Source organism: Spermophilus citellus, assembly GCF_964194105.1.
Source record: "Spermophilus citellus genome assembly, chromosome: 9".
Lineage (NCBI taxonomy): Eukaryota > Metazoa > Chordata > Mammalia > Rodentia > Sciuridae > Spermophilus > Spermophilus citellus.
In genome coordinates this window covers 5312861-5334222 of record NC_138191.1, presented here as the reverse complement: position 1 = coordinate 5334222, position 21362 = coordinate 5312861, and the positions used below count along the sequence as shown (strand labels likewise).

Sequence of the window (21362 nt, the reverse complement as noted above, 5' to 3'; positions counted from 1 at the left end):
AAATTAAGGTAAAGTTCAAGAGATCTGTTGAACAACATGGTGACTATAGTTAATACTGATGTACATGTGAAAATTGCTAAAAGTATATTTGAAGTGTTCCGTCACAAATATGTAAGGTAATGGATTTGTTAATTAGCTTGATTCAGCCATTTCAAATTCTGTGTGTATATATACATTTCAAAACATCTTGTTGTATACCATAGATATATATGTACATTGTTTTGGTACTGGGATTGAACCCCATGCTGCTCTATCACTGAGTGACATCCCCATCCCTTTAAAAAAATTTTTTTTGTAGTTGTAGATGGATAGCATACTTTTATTTTATTTATTTATTTTTTATGTGGTGCTAGCAAATGCTCTGCGTCTGAGCTACAACTCCAGCCCAACTCTTTTTATTTTTTAAATATTTTTTTAGTTGTTTTTTTTTAAATATTTTTTTAGTTGTTGATAGACCTTTATTTTATTTATTTGTATGTAGTGCTGAGAAACGAACCCAGTGCCTCATGCATGCTAGGCAAGCGTGCTACCACTGAGCCACAAGCCCAGCTCCTTATTTTATTTTTTTTATAATTTATTTTTTAGTAGGTGGACACAATATCTTTATTTCTTTTTCTTTTCTTTTCTTTCTTTTTTTTTTTTTGGTGGTGGTGCTGTGGATCAAATCCAGTGCCTCACTGGGTGCTAGGTGAGCACTCTACCACTGAGCCACAACCCCAGCCCCCTTTTTATTTTTTTATTTGAGGCAAGTTTGCTTAGGGCTATGTTGCTTAGGGCCTAGCTAAATCTGGCCTCAGACTTGCAATCCTCCTGCCTCAGCCTCCCAAACTGCTGGGATTATAGGTCTGTGCCACTGTATCTGGCTCCTTCTTATTTTTTAGTTATTACTTATTTATTTATTTTGGTGCTGGGAATTGAACTCAGGGGCACTTGGCCACATCCCCAGCCCTATTTTGTAATTTATTTAGAGAGTCTCACTGAGTTGCTTAGTGCCTCGTCATTGCTGAGGTTGGCTTTGAACTCATGATCCTCCTGCCTCAACCTCTTGAGCTGCTAGAATTGTTATACTGCTGCTGACGGGGGTGACAAGTCCTTGCTTCCCCAATGTTGAAGTATAACACCAGAGAAGCACGCGGAGGCAAGGTCAGAGTGGAAATTAGAAGTTTATTAAAGGACAGCAGAAAAGACTTCTCCCGAGGAAGAAGGGGACCCAAGAGGTGGAATCCATGGAAGTGCAGTTGTTTCCCATTTTTATAGTTCTTTCAGTGATGGAATGTAGGTGGGAAGGCCGGAGAGGTGGGACCCAGGTGGGCCAAAGAACTAATCTGGGCACTTCTGAGTCAGCATTTTCAAGTTTGCTGGGGGCTGTTCATTAACACTTCTTTGGGATGGGCTCTGGCCTTGGGCTTTTCCCGGACTTCATTAACATTCCAAGAGTTGCTCAACTTTTCCTGGAATTCATTCTCAACATGGCCTCCACTTTAGATCTCACTCGATATTAGACCCGATTTACCTAACTACACTGACTACCTAACTTTAAATCTGGCTTCAGAATTACAGACCTGCGCTGGCTCGTTTTTTATTTTGAGACAGGGTCTCACTAAATTGTGGAGGCTGACCTCAAACTTGTAATACTCTTGCCTCAACCTCACCAATAGCTAGGATTACAGGAGTGTGCCAAGTACTTGGGTATATATAAAATTTTTATATGTCAATTTAAAAATTAAAAAATACATAAAATTAAATTACATGTATATAAATTAAAGTATAATTGGAACTAGAATTCATGTTTCCTCAGTCTGTCATGATTCCTTGTTAATTTTACTAATTACCAATGATATTTTTTATTTTTTAATTTTTTTAATAATTTTTTTTAGAGAGAGAGAGAGAGAGAGAGGGGAGAGAGAGAATTTCAATATTTATTTTTCGGTTTTCAGGGTACACAACATCTTTGTTGGTATGTGGTGCTGAGGATTGAACTCGGGTCGCACGCATGCCAGGCGAGCGCGCTACTGCTGGAGCCACATCCCCAGCCCATTTACCAATAATCTTGAAAGTATAATTTGCCATAATCAAAACATAGCATGCATAATATTTCCTTGAACAATCTGGAGTTGCCTTAATAATAACTTTTATTTAAAAATTTTTTTTAGTTGTAGATGGACACCATACCTTTATTTTATTTGTTTATCTTTATGTGGTTCCAGGAATATACCCCAGTGCCTCACACATGCTAGGCAAGCCCTCCACCACTGAGCCACAACCCCTGCCCAACATTTATTTATTTATTTATTTATTTATTTATTTATTTATTTTTTAAACCTGAGAATAGAAATCATCTCTCCAGGACCAACATTCTTTTTTTTTTTAAAGAGAGAGTGAGAGAGAGAGAGGAGAGAGAGAGAGAATTTTTAATATTTATTTTTAGTTCTCGGCGGACACAACATCTTTGTTGGTATGTGGTGCTGAGGATCGAACCCGGGCCGCACACATGCCAGGCGAGCGTGCTACCTCTTGAGCCACATCCCCAGCCCCCCAACATTTATTTTTTAATTAAGATCTTAACAGGCCTGGCACCGGTGGTTCTCCTGTAATCCCAGGGACTCTGGAGGCTGAGGCCGGAGAATGGCAAGTTTGAGGCGGTCCTTGGCAACTCTTGGAGGCCCTGTCTCAAAATGAAAATAAAAAGTGCTAGGAATGGGAGCTAGGGATATAACTCAGTTGGTAGAATGCTTGCCTCACATGCCAAGGCTCTGGGTTCAATCCCCAGACCCACCAAAAAAATGCTAGGAATGAAGCTCAATGATAGCACCCCTAGGTTCATTTCCTGGTACCAAAAACAAAACAAAAAAAGAACCAACCAACAAAAACGTGGAACAGCAATGATTATTGGTAAAATGTGGCCCCCTTTCACTTATGTCTTGCTCTTGGAGTTCGACACATTTATTTCTTTTACACACCCTTCCTCTAGAAGTTCTTTCCCCCTAGAGAAATTGCTGGCCTCCACATCTACAGCCTTATCTGAGGCATCACTCTGTCCCTTTTTAAGGAATGAGGCTCTTGCACCTTTACCAAAAAGAGTAGGCTGAGTCCTCTTTTGTATTTTCCTTTTTTGTACCCAATGTAAGGACAGCAGAGGACACTCATGGCACAGGGCTGTGGGCCAGGAGGATCCAGGCTGAGGAAATAGTGAACGTCCTGAGTTGAAAACACTTTAGTGCATTCAAGGAACAGAAAACATAAAGAGGCCAGCAGGGCCGGAGGGAGAGCGGTAGGAGAGTGTGAGACGAGGCTGGAGGGAACCTGGCGCATGCCCAAGGCACGGTAAGTGAATAGGAGACGGGACAGTGAACTGGAGAGGGTGTTCAGTGAATAGGTTTCAGCAACCCCTGAACTTGTCCCTCCGCTTCTCCACGTCTGGGAGAAGGAAGGAGGCTGTGCAGAAGTCAGCTGGGCCAGTGGTCCTCTGGAAGGGATGATTCTCAAGACATGTCTTCTCCTCGCTTTTCCCGTTACCCTTTCGCCCCTCATGGGTGCTGGCGAGGTAAGGCAGGAAAGAAAAATTTGTCCCAGGGAGGAAGGATTTCCTTTTGGCGCCAGAATGCACTGATGGGGTCTTGAAATCTTGGAGGTAAGACAAGGGGACTTTGGGCCCTAGCCAATCAGATAGCCCCAGAGATGTGGGACGGAAGACCTGGGAGTGCGGGGCAAAGACGGGACATCCGTCTTGCCCGCAGGGTCCCCACCTCCCTCTGGCCTCCGTGGCTCGCCAGCGGCGGGCGCCCTGCTGATTCCCAGGACCGCGCCCTGGCCCCGCCCCGCTCCCACTCGCCCCGCCCCACCCCGCCCACTCGCCCCTCCCCTCCCCACTCGCCCCGCCCCTCCCGCTCGCCCCGCCCCTCCTCGCCTGCTCCGCCCCCGCCCCGCCTGCTCCGCCCCCGACCGACTCGGGCTCGGATTTCTCCGGTCCCACGTCACTCCCACCCGGGCCCCGCCCATCCGGCGCTGTCATTGGCAGCCGGGCGCGGGGACGCGGCGGCGGGGGAGGGGGCAGACGAGAGGAGGGGGGCGGGAATTCCCGACGCGAGGCCGGAACCGAGTGTACACCATGTCGTGAGACCCTCGCGAGGTGAGTGCGGGCTCCCCGGGGCGGGGTGGAGATCTGCCGCCCAGACCTCCCGGGGCTTAGGAGACGGGGTCCCAGCTCCACCTCTTCATCTGCTTCCCGCGACGCTGGCGACCTCTGACCCCGCCCTCCCTGCCGACTGCGCGGTCCGCGACCCCGGGGCCCCTGGCCTTTGGCCGTCGGCCAGACGTTCCTGCCCGTGGCTAGCTCTTTGCTTTCCGGGGATGGCGCTGGGGAGAGGGGCGCGAGAGCGCGACTCGGCACAGTCCCGTTCTGCTCAGGTGGCCCGCGAAGCCTGCCGACTCCTCTCCACCGCACAAGTCCCCTTCTCTTCGCCTGTTTCTTTCTGGAGCTGGTGGGGGGAGGCTGGTTTCTACCTTCCTGGGGGACCCCAGCTCCAGGTCCTGTTTGGGTCTCTGGGGGCTCCAGATGATATATATCCACACTGGCGTTCTTGTGCCTCAGTTTCCCTCTTGTTGGCTTCCTGAACAAGTCACTTGGGAGAGAGAGTTGGAGGTGGGGGGTGAGGAATATTCCTGGTACAGGAGTGGATGAGTCACCCCCAGTTGGGGAAGGCCGGAGAGTAGCTGGAGTGAGGGAACTGCACTCTGCTGACCTCCCTTCCCCTTTCCTTGGCCCCTTTTTTTCCTGAGTGACCATTCTCCACCCAGTCTGGTTTATCTTCCTAGGTCTGAGAGTCATTGGAACTATCACAACCACCATGGGGCCCTGGGGAGAGCCAGAGCTCCTGGTGTGGCGCCCAGAGGCAGTGGCTTCGGAGCCCTCGGTGCCTGTGGGGCTAGAGGTGAAGTTGGGGGCCCTGGTGCTGCTGCTGGTGCTCACCCTCCTCTGCAGTCTGGTACCTATCTGTGTGCTGCGCCGGCCGGGAGCTAACCATGAAACCTCTGGTGAGCCTCTCCTTTCCTTGCCTTTGTGGATATTTGGAGTAGCTAAGTTCTGGGGCTGGGGGAGGTAACCTAAGGAGGAGGGGAAGGCAGAAGTAACCATTACTTGGGTTGAGTAGTGGGGCCTGCAAGTGGTTCATTTGCTCATTCCCCTCCGTGTCCCACTCCTGCCCAGCTTCACGCCAGAAAGTCCTGAGTCTAGTAAGCTGCTTCGCAGGAGGTGTATTCTTGGCCACCTGTCTCCTGGACCTGTTGCCTGACTACCTAGCTGCCATAGATGAGGCACTGGCGGCACTGCATGTGACGGTGAGCACTGGCCTCTAGCATGTGACCCAGTGTGTTGGGGCTGGTCCATGGTTTATGTGGATTTGTTCATGTGTCATTCCATGACTGTGTGCAAGGCTCTTGGTATGTGAGCCTACGAGTTGTGATATTCTGTTATGGGGCCTATCTTTTTCTGTGTGTTCCTTACTCCTTACCAGACCCTGTGTGGCCCCTGTACCCCTTGAGACAGTATGAGGAACCTGTTATCAGGTGTTTGACTTACGCTGTGGGTTTCCTAGTTCCAGTTGCCAAGTAGTTAATAGTGCTCCAGGAGCCATCATCACTCCTGCCACTCTCAAAGGGCTGTGGATAAATGTTACTTCAGGAATGGGATGTGTAGGAGGCAATTCCTGGGGGCCTAGAATTGCTAACCAAAAAGGCTTTACCCTGAGGAATTGGGATGTGGAGAATGATCAAATCCAAGTCATAGAAAGCTCATTATAGGAAAAACTGAGACAGTTGGGTAGTAATGCAGGGAAGTCATCCCAAGCTCCTCCATTTCCTTTTCCCCCACTAAGACTAAGGAAGTAACACTGGATGTAATCTTCTGTATTTTTGTGGCTAAATGACTATACAAGCCTGAATGTCCTGGGACACTCATGTGCGCATTTGTTAAGGTGGGCTGGTGTGTCTACAGGTGACACTTTGTGTATATTTACATCAGTGACTCTCAACTGGGGGTGGTTTCAGCCCTCAGAAAACATTTGGTAATGTCTGGAGACCTTTTTGGTTGCCACAGCTAGGTTGGGAAGGGGTATTGTGCTTGCTGATGGCATCTGGTGGGTGAACAATCTACAGTGAACCTAACAGCTCTATGATGAAGAATTTTCTGGCCCAATTGTTTTTTTTCTTTTTTTTTTTTTTTTTAAAGAGAGAGTGAGAGAGGAGAGAGAGAGAGAGAAGAGAATTTTTAATATTTATTTTTAGTTCTCGGCAGACACAACATCTTTGTTTGTATGTGGTGCTGAGGATCGAACCCGGACCGCACGCATGCGAGGCGAGCGCGCTACCGCTTGAGCCACATCCCCAGCCCCTGGCCCAATTGTTAATAGTGCCAAAGTTGAGATCCTTTGGTCTACATATAACACTGTGTGTGACACCATATCCGTGTTTATTATTCTATGTCTGTCACCAAGTAACTTCATAGTTTTACGAACAAGAGTGGCTCTGTGTGTGGGACTTTGTGTTTGTGTAAGTGCACCTCCATCAGACTCTGCATCTGACTCCACCTCTCTCCTGCCACTTCTGCCCACAGCTCCAATTTCCCCTGCAAGAGTTCATCCTGGCCATGGGCTTCTTCCTAGTCCTGGTGATGGAGCAGATCACGCTGGCTTACAAGGAGCAGTCAGGGCCACCACATCGGGAGGAGACAAGAGCTCTGCTGGGAACAGTGAATGGTGGGCCCCAGCATTGGCATGATGGGCCAGGGGTTCCACAGGCTAGTGGAGCCCTGGCAGCCCCCTCAGCCCTGCGTGCCTGTGTGCTGGTCTTTTCCCTGGCCCTGCACTCAGTTTTTGAGGGGCTGGCAGTGGGGCTGCAGAGAGACCGGGTTCGGGCCATGGAACTGTGCCTGGCTCTGCTGCTCCACAAGGGTATCCTGGCAGTCAGCCTGTCCCTGCGGCTGCTGCAGAGCCACCTACGAGTGCAGGTGGTGGTTGGCTGTGGAATCCTCTTCTCATGCATGACACCTCTGGGCATTGGGCTGGGTGCAGCTCTGGCAGAGTCTGCTGGGCCTCTGCACCAGCTGGCTCAGTCTGTGCTGGAGGGTATGGCGGCTGGCACCTTCCTCTATATCACCTTCCTGGAAATCCTGCCCCAAGAGCTGGCCACTTCTGAGCAGAGAATCCTCAAGGTCATTCTGCTCCTAGCAGGCTTTGCTCTTCTCACTGGTCTGCTCTTTGTCCAAATCTAGGGGACTTCAAGAAAGGGGCAGGGGAAGTTAACTACCAGGTGCCCTTGTCTTCCCTCCTCTCCCCCGGTGTGTAAGGAATAGGAAGGAATGGGGACAGGAGGTATTGAGGACCAAAGAGTTCTCTGGAAGGTAGGGATGTAGCCTTTGGAACTATGACTAATGAGAGGGAAGTGGGCAGAGAAGAGGCTGGCCTAAGGAACAAGATATGGCCCAGTCACTAGAGACATGATCAGGGGATATTAGGATTGGGACAGACCCTGATTGCTAGATCAGAAGTCTGACACTACAAATAGGGATAAGCTGACACTGGGAATGCTGGCGACAGGCACCCAGCTACTGTGTAATAAAGGTAGGGAGAGGTTCAGGGTCAGTGTCCTGTTGGCTCAAGCTCATTTCAGCGCTCTGCTGCTAGGAGTGGATCCTTCCTACTTTTCTTACCTCCTACTTTCATATCTTTCTCCTTCCCTTCCTCCAGTGGACTAGTGCCAAATGGTCTCTCCCTGCCAGTTTTGATAACTTCTCTGGCCTCTCCAGCTCCAATCACTCCTCTATTTTTAAAGTGCCAAACAAATCCTTTCCCTCTTTCTCAAAGCACAGTGATGTGGCACGGGGTCCTACCCAGCACCTCAGTGGAGGAGACCTACTTGCTCTTAATTTTGGTTCCAGAATCTGGTGTGGGGCAGAAATATTTGCTGGGATGGATTGGGTGAGGGGAGAGCTGCGGCCACCTAGTAGCTGCTGCACCCTAAGGATACAAACGTGGTCATGGTGCCTCATGCCCAATGATAAACACTGAGCTGCCAAAACTTTTTTTATACCTGAGGAGCCCAAGGGAGAATGGTTATTTGGGGGGATGGGGGGACTGAGCATAGGGCCATATTCTGTAGAATCTATTTTACTAACTGACCTGTTTTGGGACATGTTACCCAAATAAAAAAAATGTTTCTATACATCTCTGTGGTATCCGATTCATTTCTCTTGGAAGAGGGGTGGGCATATATATGGCCAGCCGATTGGAAGACCTGCGTCCCAGATGTTTACAGCTGTTGTCTCACTCTTTTCACTCAGTTCCAATAGTCCTCTTTCCTGAAATGACCAAAAATTTTCTGCTTTGTCTCATCCTTCTTTCCTCCCTGTCTCCACCCCTTCCCTTCCCCTCATTCCCTCCCTCTTCCTTTCCTCTCTAAATCCCTCTCCCCTTTGCGTTCTGAGGCTACGGAGTGACCGGGAACTACTCCTCCCGGCGTGCCCCGCGCGGGGAGGGGGCGGGGGGCGGGGCACGCCCCGGGGTCCCGGCGTTCGCAGGGCTGCCGGGAGATGCAGTCCGCTTCCTCTCCGTGCTGCGCGGCTGCGGGCGTGAAGGGGTCACGTAAACAAACTACCAGTCCCGACGGGCCACGCGCCGCAGGTCAGGACTAGGCTGGAGCCGAGCCGCGGGGCTCGCGGAGGCGGCGGCGGCGGCTACTGCTGGGGGAGCCTGGCCAGGGCCCGCGGCGGAGGCCGTGGCTAGTACTGGGAAGGTGGCGGGGAGGGACGCGGGAGGAAGATGGCGACGTCGGGGGCGAACGGGCCCGGCTCTGCCACGGCCTCGGCTTCCAATCCGCGCAAGTTTAGTGAGAAGATCGCGTTGCAGAAGCAGCGTCAGGCCGAGGAGACGGCGGCCTTCGAGGAGGTGATGATGGACATCGGCTCCACCCGGGTGAGGGGCCGCGCCGGGGAGCGGGAGCGAAGCGGAGCAGTTACGGAGCGGAGAGGCGGGGCAGGGGCGGGAGCCGCAGCCCTGGAGGCGGAACAGGGTTGAGGCGACGGCGGCGGGCGCCTCCGTCTGGGAGGCGCGGGTTGAGGGCCGAGGGGACTGGACAACGAATTTTGCTCGGGAGATGGAAATGCAGGAGAGGTGGGGGATGTGGGTGCGACTGGGGGCCGAGTACGTGAGACGGAGATGGGCCGAGAGGGAAGATGGGCCCCCGAAGTCCAGGGGAGGTGGGGAGTCCTTGTGCGTGCCTGGAGGAGTCCCCTTGGGGACTGCACTGAAGCATCCCAGATCTTGGGTTATGGATTTTAGGATGGACTGCTTGTCCCTAATTTGTCTCTTCTGAGGTTGTGCTCTCTAGACTGGTCTCTGCCCTGTTGTGCCGCTCTCAGCACTTTGGTATCTACGGGAAAGGGCCCCTTGAGTGGTTTGAACGATCAGTGTTGGGTACAGTGGGGCAGGAAGTCCCCTCCTGCGTCCCGTCCCTTTGCTTCCTTTTTCAAGTACTTCTTGTGGTTTCCTGACGTGAGTGAAGGTGAGGTCCACTGCTCACAGGCTGGTGCTCCATCTTTTGCCCTGGCCGCCTTGAAGGAAAAGTAGAGTTTTGAATCCCAAAACTGGGTAACTGATTTTTTTTCTTTTTAGGTTGCATAGAACCCGATGATTTGCTGGACTTTCTAGGGAGATACTGCCCTGTGGGTCAATTTCTGGAGTGCCTCGGAGGGTCCCCCATGAGGAGGGTATATTCATTCCTAGGAAATTCTTAGAATTTTCGGATCTCTGACAAGCTGCCTCTGAAGCCCCTCTGGCCTTGGTTTCTTGCTGCCCAAGGTTGGATGTCCAAGGAGCCACTGTCAAAAGAGTTTGCCCAGCTGGTATGCAGTGCTAATTTAGGGACACATTATTCTCAAATAATAGGTGAGAGGATTTTGCTGTGATCCTTCATGGCAAAGAACTGGAAGAAATTTAAAGGGAGATGGTGGACATAAGTGTTGCATTTCAGCGCTCCTTGTGATTGCATCTGTCAATGATTGTGACTCTTTTTTTTAAATATTTTTTTAGTTGTTGTTGGACCTTTGTTTATTTATTTGTATATGGTGCTGAGAATTGAACCCAGTGTGTCACGCATGCTAGGCAAGTGCACTACCACTGAGCCACAACCCTAGCCCATGATTGTGACTCTTTTTTTTTTTTTTTTTAAAGAGAGAGAGAGGAGAGAGGAGAGAGAGAGAGAGAGAGAATTTTTAATATTTATTTTTTAGTTCTCGGCGGACACAATATCTTTGTTGGTATGTGGTGCTGAGGATCGAACCCGGGCCGCACGCATGCCAGGCAAGCGCTCCCGCTTGAGCCACATCCCCAGCCCTGATTGTGACTCTTGATTGTATTTTTGTGTGCCTCTTCCTTGATTCTGTTAGTCTTTTTTATGTTTTTCCCCTCTGAGTCTCTAGGGACCATGTGCCCTAGATTATGAGAGCCAAAACAGAAAAAAGATAGGTGGGGAGGCGTGTGTGTGTGTGTGTGTGTGTGTGCGCGCGCACATGTACATACACAGGCATATGCTTGCATAACCCACTCTAACTACTATGAGGATTATGTTCTAACGCTTGACTGCTCTCTAGGAACTTTTGATCATAGGGGTAGAGAGAGAAGATGGGAGAGGGGCTCATCTTCAGCTGAGAGCTCTGCCCTCTGGTCCAGGATTCTAGCAGAGGCATGGTATGATCTTAGGGCTTGTATGTGCAAACAAGGCTGTGAGAAACTCGAAGCTGGGATTCCTATTTGTGGTGCTTTGGTTCATCAAAAGGACCTTCTACCTGCCTTTTCTCTCCTGATTCTTTTCTGCTATGTAGAAAAGTTTAGTGGACATTCATGGCCAGGGCCTGGGGACCTAAAAATCTTGAACTAGCAATGAGAGATCTGGGGCTCAGCTTGTTACCTGGCCAGTTGGGAGGGCTCATTTGAATCAGATATGGCCGTATTTGTTCTACTGAGAGGCTAGGGTTGCCATATTTATTAACAGTGGTTTTGAAGGACCCAGAGGTAAGCACAGTGCCCACCAAACTCAGTGGGTTGAGCTCCTAGAACAGGAATTCGGTTTGATGTAGGCTTACATGGCAACAGTGTGATCCTGGAAGCTCTTGGAATTTACCATCCTCAGCTGTTCTCCTCCCCATGGCCTTGCTCTGGGTCTCTTTGTCTGGTGGTAGTGACTGAGAACACAAATCTGCAGGCAGGCTAAATCCATGTCAAGCTGAGGGATATGGTGTATCACTTCTGTCCCAGACTTATTTCTCTGAAATAGGGGTAAGGGCCAGGGAGGTGGCTTTGGCCCAGGCTGGAGTGGGCTCCTGAGCCCCCTCCTACCTCCATTCACTAGGCTTCCCTGCCAATTAAGGGGCCTTAGGATCCAGTGGAAGTATTCTGCTTTTCTAGTGGGGAAAGCCATTATTTCCTGGATCTTCTAGTTTGGGAGGTACAGGCTGTGATTTGGCTGGGCAAGTGGCATAGCCTAGAAGCTGTGTTCTCTTTGAGTGTGAAGGAAAGAGGATGGCAGTAATGGATCTATGACATCCACCTGTGACCTTGCCCTTCTAATTAGTCCTGGATATATCTGGAAATGAAACCAGAAGTGCCTAATAGGCACCCATCTCTGTGACTAGTCCCTGGTAGCCCCTAGGGACTCTGCTTAGACTGATGCTGACTGAGCTAGGCAGCGGTGATCTCACTGATGAGGGTAGGCTGCAGAAGGGTTGGGGGGTTGTTTGCACCAGGTCTCTGTGGGCCTTTCTCCTAGCACTGGCTTTTTTTTTTTCCCTTTTCCCTAGCAGATACCTTAAAAGCTGCAGCAGCATATCCTGGTGACAGGGATGGCACGGATGGCCAAAGGGAACAGTGCTCAGGAGTCTCCCTGACATTCCCATTTGTCCTTCATATCTCAGTTACAGGCCCAAAAACTGCGACTGGCATACACAAGAAGCTCCCATTATGGTGGTTCTCTGCCCAATGTTAACCAGATTGGCTGTGGCCTGGCCGAGTTCCAGGTGAGTGGACATCAGCCAGGGAGGGGTGGAGGTTCCTCTGCTTCCTCTGCTGATTCACCTGTCCCTTTTGGCAGAGCCCCCTCCACTCACCTTTGGATTCATCTCGGAGTACTCGGCACCATGGGCTGGTGGAACGGGTGCAGCGCGACCCCCGAAGAATGGTGTCCCCACTCCGCCGATATCCCCGCCACATATCCTTAATAGAGGACAGGGAGTCTGGGAGGTAGTGGGAAGGGGTTCTTCAGGGAGGCATGGTAGGAAGGACTTACTTTCGCAGTACTGAGGGTTCCCTGCCTCTCAGCTACACCCCAGCCCTTTTTATTTTTTGAAATAGGGTTTTACAAAGTCACTCTTGCTTACCTGGAACTTGTGATCCTCCTGCCTCAGCCTTCTGAGTTGTGGGTTTACAAGCACGAGCCATCACGTCCAATAGGAAGAGACGTTAAATGTTGTCTGGTTCTGTCCTTTTCCAGGAGCTCACCTTTACCCTGCCTCAATGAAAAGTGACCACAGTCAATGTGTCAGGAGTTGCTGCTCCTAAGGCTTTGCCCTCCTCTCTGGCTGGTCTCAGCTGTCCTCACTTTGGCTCAGTCTGCTGCACAAGTAGTGGGCTCCCTATGCTCTGACTAAGGAAGGCTTGATCCCTTCGTTTCTGTTGTTTCATTTCAGTCTCAGAGACCCCATACACTCGTCTCCCCTAAGTCCTGCCCAGACAGTCTCCTAGATTGTTCTAGCTCCATTATGCCTGATACTTTTTTTTTTTTTTTTTTAAACACAGTACTGAGGATTGAACCCAGGGCCTTGCCAATGCCAGGCAGGGACTCTGTTGCTGAGCTACATACCCAGCTCCAAGCTCTGTTCTTTAATTTCTTTCCAGTATGGGGGATTAAACTCAGGGCCTTATGCATGCTAAGCAAGCACTTTACCATTGAGCCACATCTCCAGTCTCTTTTCATTCTTTGACCCCATTGTTGCCACTTGAAGAGAAAGAGAAAGGTTATGTGTGTTTTGAAATAGCTATCTAGGGGCTGGGGATGTGGCTCAAGCGGTAGCGCGCTCGCCTCGCATGCATGCGGCCCGGGTTCGATCCTCAGCACCACATACCAACGAAGATGTTGTATCTGCCGAGAACTAAAAAATAAATATTAAAAAATTCTCTCTTTCTCTCTCTCTCCTCTCTCACTCTCTCTTTAAAAAAAAAAAAAAAAAAAAGAAATAGCTATCTAGCCAGGCATAGTGGCACACACCTGTAATCCCAGCAGCTTGGGAGGCTGAAGCAAGTTCAAAGCCAGCCTCAGCAACTTAGCAAGGCTCTAAGCAACTCAGTGAGACCCTATCTCAAAATAAAAAAGGTTGGGAGCCTGGGATTGTGGCTCAGTGGTAGTGCACTTGCCTAGCACGCGTGAGGCACTGGGTCCCTTCCTCAGCACCACACACAAAAATAAAGTTATTAAAAAACAACAATAACAACAACAAAAGGGCTGGGGATGTGGCTCAGTGGTAAATTGCTCTGGTACCAAAAAGAAAGAAATAACTATCTACTGTCTCCATTGGTTGACTTTTTTGAGACAGGGTCTTGCTAAAGTTGCTGAGGCTATTCTCATACTTGGCGATCTCCTGCTGCTCTGTTTACTCACTCTCCATCTTCTTCCTTAACTGTTGCTGTTCACATTGACAGTTCTCCCTACAGTCCCGCCTACTTATCTCCTCCTCCAGAGAACAGCTGGCGAAGGTGAGTCCAGGTCAGGCAGTCTCCTGTCACTTTCTGAAGGAGCTGGGGCTGGGTTGGGATACTGGACTAGGGTTTCATCAGTACCTCCTCCTATATTGGCTTAGCTGGGAGGGTGGGGGCAGCAGGAGTAGGTGATCAGAGTCCAGTCTTGGCGTGTTGACATGTGTAGCCAAAGCAGGACCAATAGAACTGGAGCCAAGCTGGGTGTGTGCGAGTGTGTGTGTGTGTGTGTGTGTGTGTGTGTGTGTGTATGGGGGAGGGGAGAAAGGCAGGGTGACAGGTGAAAATGGCTGCCTTCTGTCAAGGGTGGGTGCCAGATACAGTGCGGGGAAACTATTAGATCTCTGAACCTCTCCACTCTCCATCTTAGCCCTAGCACTCACGTCCAGAAGAGGCTCTGGGCTCCAAATTTCCTGTTCAGCTTGTCCTGGCAGAGAGGAGTGGAGAAGTTTCCAGATCTTAGATTGACTGGGGGAGGGGATTCATGGGTCACAGGCATCAGAAGAACCAGAAAGAGCAAAGAATGATTCTGGTGCCCAGTCCTCTCTCTCCATCGGGGCTGCCTCACATTCCCAGCCCCCATGTCTGCTTTCTTGTCGCTTCCAGCATTCTTCCTCCTCCTCACCCTGTTTTTCTACCCCAGGATGATGCCCTGGAGCAATTTCCCTGCAGAGAAAGGGCAGTTGTTTCGACTACCGTCTGCACTCAACAGGTGATGGCCCTTGCCTTATTTAGGCCATATCTTCTTTAATCTGCACTTTCTGGGGCCCTGTTGCTTCACCCCACACTGTTCTAGCCCATCTAGTGTCTCCCCTGCTGGGCAGGGCTGGGCCACTGGGAAAATCATTACTGCTGCCATTGCTTCTTTTTTTTTTTCTTAATTTAATTTTATTTATCTTTATGTGGTTCTGAGGATGGAACCTAGGGCCTCCCACGTGCTAGGCGAGCGTTCTACCGCTGAGTCACAACCCCAGCCCCCTGCCAGTGCTTCTTTACTCCCCAAACAGGACAAGCTCTGACTCGGCCCTTCACACAAGTGTGATGAACCCCAACCCCCAGGACACGTATCCAGGACCCACACCTCCTAGTGTCGTACAAGGTCGTCGAGGGGGTAAGTGGCCAAATCCCAGGGTAGGGAGCAGCTGTGAGCTTTTGATAGAATCAGATTGGTAAGTGAGGGCTGCGGCCAACTCCGCTGCATCCCTTGCAGGTTTTCTGGATGGTGAAATAGACTCCAAAGGTATGTGTTCTTCAACACATTGTGGGGACCAAATGCCAAAAGAATTTCTGGGCTGGCATTGGAGACTTCATGCAGGGTTAGGACACAGGACTCCATCTGCCTGTCTCTGCTTCCTGTGTGCCTTCCTGGCTCCTTCTCCAGCCTCCCCATCACCTGTCTTTCTCTTTCAAGTCCCTGCTATTGAAGAGAACTTGCTAGATGACAAACATTTGCTGAAACCATGGGATGCTAAGAAGGTAGGTGTGGGCCACTGGATGTCACCCACTCTTCCCTTCCCATGGGCAGGCTTCTAGAGTTCCCTCCTGAGCTCTGTCCTCACTTTCCACATTCTTCCTTAGCTGTCCTCATCCTCCTCGCGACCTCGGTCCTGTGAAGTTCCTGGAATTAAGTAAGTTCCTTTATAAGGCTGGCTGAGAATAGGAGCGAGGGAGGGAAGTCCAGGGCGATGTGGAAGATGGATCTGTGCTCTTCCCTGACTCCCTCCCCTCCATTTACACCTTTCTTTCTTTTTCTCTCCCTCCCCTAGCATCTTTCCATCTCCTGACCAGCCTGCCAATGTGCCTGTCCTCCCAGCTGCCATGAACACTGGGGGCTCCTTACCTGACCTCACCAACCTGCACTTTCCTCCACCGCTGCCCACCTCCCTGGACCCTGAAGAGACAGCCTATCCCAGCCTGAGTGGGGGCAATAGTACCTCCAATCTGACCCACACCATGACTCACCTGGGCATCAGTGGAGGTCTGGGCCTGGGCCCGGGCTATGATGCACCAGGTGAGTGGCTTTCCTGGCTGTGTATGTGCCCACCAGATGCTGCCTGTCTAGAGGGATGGAGGGTCGGGAGGTTTGAGCTGGATCCTGTAATGCCCACCAGTCCAGCAACCCGGCACCCCCGGATCCTTGTACTGCAATTCTCAGCCTATGAGAACTGGTAGGTGTGACTTTCCTACAAAGAAGACGGAGAACCACCCCCAGGTGGGCTGTGCCAATCTCACTGGCAGGAACAGAATAGGAAGGACATTGTGTTGCCACTTTCATAGTCCGGTCACTGCAACCCATTCCAGGTGGAAAGGAGCCTGGTTCTCATCAGTAATGTTGTCATCTCTGGTTTTTTGTCTGTGCCTGCAGGACTTCATTCACCTCTCAGCCACCCATCCCTGCAGTCCTCCCTAAGCAATCCCAACCTCCAGGCTTCCCTGAGCAGTCCTCAGCCCCAGCTCCAGGGTTCCCACAGTCACCCCTCACTGCCTGCCTCCTCCTTGACCCGCCATGCACTGCCCACCACCTCCCTGGGCCACCCATCACTCAGTGCCCCGGCCCTCTCCTCCTCCTCTTCCTCTTCCTCCACTTCCTCACCCATCCTGGGCACTCCCCCTTACCCAGCTTCTACCCCTGGGGCCTCCCCCCGTCACCGCCGTGTCCCCCTCAGCCCCCTGAGTTTGCCCGCGGGCCCAGCGGACGCCAGAAGGTCCCAACAGCAGCTGCCCAAACAGTTTTCGCCAACAATGTCACCCACCTTGTCTTCCATCACTCAGGTATGCGAGGCTGCTTCCCCACACATCTGTCTCCCTTCCTCTTCTCTTCTCCTGCAGAGTTTCTCCCTCCAGCCCTCCTTTCCTCAGATACCTCCTCCCCTTAATTTCTGCACCCTCTGTCTCATCCATCCCCTGCTACCCCTGTGTGTCCTCCACTTGCCACATCTTTTATTTGTCTGTCTCCTCTTTGCTTACGAACCCAGGGTTAGCCTTTGGTTTCAAATCCTGGCTCTGCCTTTCCTAGGAGTCCCCTTTGACAACCTCTGTGTGTCTCAGTAGTCTCCTTTGTAAAACATCGAGTGCGGTAAGGGACATGGAGTACTTTGCACCGTGCCTGCCAGCCCAGGCCTGTGCTTGGCAGATGATAGCTTATCCTCTCCTTTTTATCTTTTCTCTGTTCTCACTCTTCTTGTCTCTTTATTTTTTGCCCGAGCTTCTGTCCTTTCCCATCGCCTCTCCCATTTCCCCTCTTTCTTAGAATTCGTAGAATCAGAGACTCTCTGACCATGGAGCTCAGTCTCTTTCCACTTTACAGATGAGGAAACTGAGGCCTAGAGGGAAGGTGGCTTCCCCAGATTCACCTGGCAGGTTGGAACTAGAACTGCAGACTCAGAACTTAGGACTTTTTCCTCAGCGCTAAAGTACTAAGCTCTACCCTCCTCCCCACGCTTCCTTACTCTTTTCTTTCTTTGTCATCTCTGCTCCCATTTCTCACCCTTATGCTCTCTTTTCCCTCTCCTCTGTCCTACCTTCCCCTCCTCCTCCGTTCTGTCTCCTGGAGTGTGTGTTCTGGGTTCCATCTCTGCCTTCTCTAGGACCACGGCCAGGCCACAGGTGCTCCGTGATTTCAGTGGGGGAGGGAAGGAACCTCTCCTCCCTCCTTTTCCTTCCTTTCTCTTCCACTTCCTCTGGCCTCTTCAGTCTTCAGAACAACCCCTTTCACCTGCACTGGGTGTTAACAGGCACTTGTGAGGGTGTGTCACAAGTACTTGATTACTGTCAGTGTGGGGAAGGATTCATTTCTGGAGCAGGTTCAGTATTACCCTAGTGTTAACCTCTCTCAGCACTTCCATTCTAATATGCATTTTTTTTTTTTAAAGTTTTTTTTTTTTTTTTTTTTTTTTTTTTTTTAAGAGAGAGTGGAGAGAGAGAGAGAGAGAGAGAGAGAGAGAGAGAGAGAATTTTAACATTTTATTTCTTAGTTTTCGGCAGACACAACATCTTTGTATGTGGTGCTGAGGATCGAACCCGGGCCGCGCGCATGCTAGACGGGCGCGCTACCGCTTGAGCCACATCCCCAGCCCCATTTTTTTTTTTTAAAGAGAGAGTGAGAGAGGAGAGAGAGAGAGAGAGAGAGAGAGAGAGAGAGAGAGAGAGAATTTTTAATATTTATTTTTAGTTCTCGGCGGACACAACATCTTTGTTGGTATGTGGTGCTGAGGACCGAACCCGGGCCGCACACATGCCAGGCGAGCGCGCTACCGCTTGAGCCACATCCCCAGCCCCAATATGCATTTTTTTAAAAAAATATTTTTTTAGTTGTAGATGGACACAATATCTTTATTTATTTATTTTATGCGGTGCTGAGGATTGAACCCAGTGCCTCACACTTGCAAGGTAGGCGCTCTACCACTGAGCCACAGTCCCAATCCTACTATGCATTTTTGAGTTACTGCCACCAAGCTCAGGGGTGCCCATGAGAACATGGAGCGTTATCATGTTTGCATTGAGGGTGGCTGCAGCTTAGAGAATGGGAAGCTCTATGAGTTTTTCTTGGAGGGCTAAGTTTCCTCCATTTTCTTGTTTCTTTTCAGGGCGTCCCCCTGGACACCAGTAAACTGTCTACTGACCAGCGACTGCCCCCCTATCCATACAGCCCTCCAAGTCTGGTTCTGCCCACCCAGCAACCCACCCCAAAGCCTCTGCAGCAGCCAGGGCTATCTGCTCAGGCCTGTTTAGTGCAGCCCTCTGGTGGCCAACCCCCAGGCAGGCAGCCACATTATGGAATACTGTACCCACCTGGGTCCACTGGGCACGGGCAACAGTCTCACCACCGGCCAGTGAGTGACTTCAGCCTGGGAAATGTGAGTACTCAGGCTCCTAGCTCAGAAGCAGGGAGAGGGGCTGGGGTGGGTCGGGGGGGGGCCTGAGTGGTATCTCTGAATTACGACATCCAGAGGAAGGGGTCTCCCTTTGTCTCAGGTAACAGCACTGCCAGCTTGGGGCTCCTGTCTTCCTGCGTTTGACCCCTACTCCTGCCCCTCTGTTTCTGCTCAGCTTGCTCTTTGATGACTCCTGCCTTGACCCGTTCTCTTCCTGGCATGCACATGCTCTGGCCCAGCAGGTACGGTGCCCATACCTACTTCGGGCCCCGTGCTCGCTTCTCTTGCTCTGCTCGCTGCCAACCTCCTCTGTCTTTGCCTCTGTTCCTGGGGTGGATGAAGATTGCTGGGTGAAGGGGACATGTTAACATGTCTGGGCAAGGGCAGGCAGGGATATCCTGTTCTGAAGCCTACTTTTTCAAGATGTGTCTTTGTGTCTTTAGCTGGAGCAGTTCAGCATGGAGACCCCATCAACCAATCTGGTGCTGGATCCCCCTGGCTTTTCTGAAGGGCCTGGATTTTTAGGGGATGAGGGGTCAGTGAGCGGCCCCCAGGACCCTCACACCCTCAACCACCAGAACTTGACCCACTGTTCCCGCCATGGCTCAGGACCTAACATTGTCCTCACAGGTGAGTGGGCATGGGTGGTGATGGCAGTGAAAGGAAGGCAGTGGGGCCGTGGTTGGGGCTCAGCCGCAGCACACTTGCCTGGCATGTGTGAGGCGCTGGGTTCGATTCTTAGCATCGCATATAAATAAATAAATTAAAGGTCATCAACAACTAAAAAAATATTAAAAAAAAAATAAAAGGGAAGGAGTAATACCTTTGCCAACATAAGAAATGGAGGGGTCTTGGGGGAGTTCATGAGGTTTGCGGTCCTTACTTATCTCTTACCCACAGGAGACTCTTCCCCAGGATTCTCCAAGGAGATTGCAGCGGCCCTGGCTGGAGTGCCTGGCTTTGAGGTGTCAGCAACTGGATTGGAGCTGGGGCTTGGGTTGGAGGATGAGCTGCGCATGGAGCCACTGGGCCTGGAAGGGCTAAACATGCTGAGTGACCCCTGTGCCCTGCTGCCCGATCCTGCTGTAGAGGATTCATTCCGCAGTGACCGGCTACAGTGAGGGAACCTCGCCACCATCCTTCTTGGCCCCATCTCCCGTCACTGTCCCTTTCCTCCCTTTCCCCTGGCCAGTAACGACTCCACTCTCTGCCCCCGTGTTCTCTTTCTAACATGAACAAAGGATCCTAAGAATGAGAAAAAGCAAGGGGTTTGTCCAGGTGGCCCCTGAATTCTGCACAATGGGTAGCCCCGGGGGAGCCCAAGGGAGGGCCTAAAGCACTTGTAACTTTGAAAAACGTCTGTCTGGAGGTCAGAGCCTGTTGGAAAGCAGGGGTAGAGGGGAACCCCAGAGGCAGGGCTTACCCAGATGCCTAGGGGTGGGCAGTGCCAGCCCCTCCTCACTACTCTTCTCCTTGCAATGGAGGAAAAGAGCCAGAGTGGATATTATTTTTTATTAAATATATTATATGTTAATAAAAAAATCCTGTCAAACCCTTGGTGTGGTTGGCTGCTGTTTGGGGTGTGGCTGGGATCTAGGAAATTCTTGAGCCAGGGGCCCTCTTATCTGCTAAGCATGTTGCATCTTTTCAGTACTATGGTGCTTTGTGGAAGGGCCCCAGCCTCACAATTTGTATCCAAGATTGAACACGAAGACCTGTGAAGGGTGTAAGCTTCCACGATGGCAGGAAGACATGTCCTGTGCCCTCAAGTTTGTCTAGGACTCTGCTGCATCAGGAGACTGGCCAGACAAGTTGCTTCCCTTAGCCTGAGGCCTGGAAGTGCGTTGTGGTTGAGGAGATGGCTGCTGGCTGAGTTCACAGGTCTGATTTTTCTGGTGGAATGACCCCAGCTTTCCTGGGGTAGCTGGCCTCAGTACTAAGGTTTCAGAGAAGAGAGAATTTAACAACTATGAACTCCATGTAGGTCTTGGCTCCCTTGTTAGGGTCATTTATACCTCCAGGACCTAGACAAGCCTCTGTCTCTAGGTGTCAGGGTCGCACTCCATTCCCTCTTGGTTCCTATGCATGATTCACTTCCACCTCCCCACATCTCCACTTATTTGAGAATTTTAATCCAACAGATCGTTGCCTGTCAACCATGTTCTGAAGAGGTTTTCCCTTTCTGCGTGTGTTTGCCAGTGCTCTGGCTGCCTGGGCCTCTGCTCTTTGCCCACCCTGCACAGTGTGAGGAGTGATGCCCTCCTCAGTTACCCCACCTCCACTACTCTGCACCACACCCTACAGTCCTAGTTTCCACTCTTCCTCTTTGCAAAGCTCATGTCATCTCCAGAAAAGAGAACCGAGAGCTTCTGAAGGGAATGCAGTGTGTCCTAAACCTGGAAATGCGGGGAGCTTAGCCACCTGGGTTCCTCTAGTGGAGACCGTCACTTTCTCCCAGGCATGCGCACCACATCCGGCTGTAGGACCCAGGGCAGCAAGCGAGAAGACGCAGACTCCAGGGCTGCCCGGGGTCAGCGTCCAGAGGCGCTGGCTAGGTGGTGGGAAGCCTCTTGGTGCAGGGGGCCCTCCCAGCCGCCAGAGGTCGCGCTGCAGGCGGCAGGGCGCTGGGCCGGCACTTGCCGGGGTCACGGCCGCCGGCCGAGGAGGGGGGTGGGGGTAGCGGCGGCGGCGC

At 51.2% G+C, this 21362-nt stretch overlaps 2 protein-coding genes and 1 long non-coding RNA gene across 4 annotated transcripts; 2 read left to right on the top strand and 1 right to left on the bottom strand.

Annotated features, from left to right (window-relative positions):
• The first annotated feature begins 3998 nt into the window (after positions 1–3998).
• On the top strand, positions 3999–7474 carry SLC39A1 (solute carrier family 39 member 1). Its single transcript, XM_081306301.1, has 4 exons — positions 3999–4129; positions 4816–5034; positions 5207–5337; positions 6611–7474. Exons 2-4 carry the CDS (start codon positions 4848–4850, stop codon positions 7265–7267), a joined length of 975 nt encoding a protein of 324 aa, XP_081162427.1. The 5' UTR covers positions 3999–4129; positions 4816–4847; the 3' UTR covers positions 7268–7474.
• Positions 7475–8679: 1205 nt separating this feature from the next.
• CRTC2 (CREB regulated transcription coactivator 2) lies at positions 8680–20222 on the top strand. 2 transcript variants are annotated; one of them, XM_081307431.1, is made up of 14 exons: positions 8680–8966; positions 11963–12064; positions 12139–12257; positions 13737–13796; positions 14440–14508; positions 14804–14907; positions 15007–15036; positions 15208–15272; positions 15375–15424; positions 15563–15807; positions 16162–16568; positions 18383–18652; positions 19114–19300; positions 19571–20222. In XM_081307431.1, the coding sequence occupies exons 1-14, from the start codon at positions 8814–8816 to the stop codon at positions 19789–19791; spliced, it is 2082 nt and encodes a 693-aa protein (XP_081163557.1). In that variant the 5' UTR covers positions 8680–8813; the 3' UTR covers positions 19792–20222. The 2 variants fall into 2 exon arrangements, with proteins under 2 accessions (XP_081163557.1, XP_081163558.1); XM_081307432.1 differs by lacking the exon at positions 15007–15036 and having other exon boundaries at positions 8681–8966.
• Positions 19745–21228, bottom strand: LOC308656394. The gene is made up of 2 exons (XR_014023716.1): positions 21092–21228; positions 19745–20606 (listed from the first exon to the last, which is right to left on the bottom strand). It is a non-coding gene; the product is annotated as an uncharacterized lncRNA (long non-coding RNA).
• Between the last annotated feature and the right edge of the window lie 134 nt (positions 21229–21362).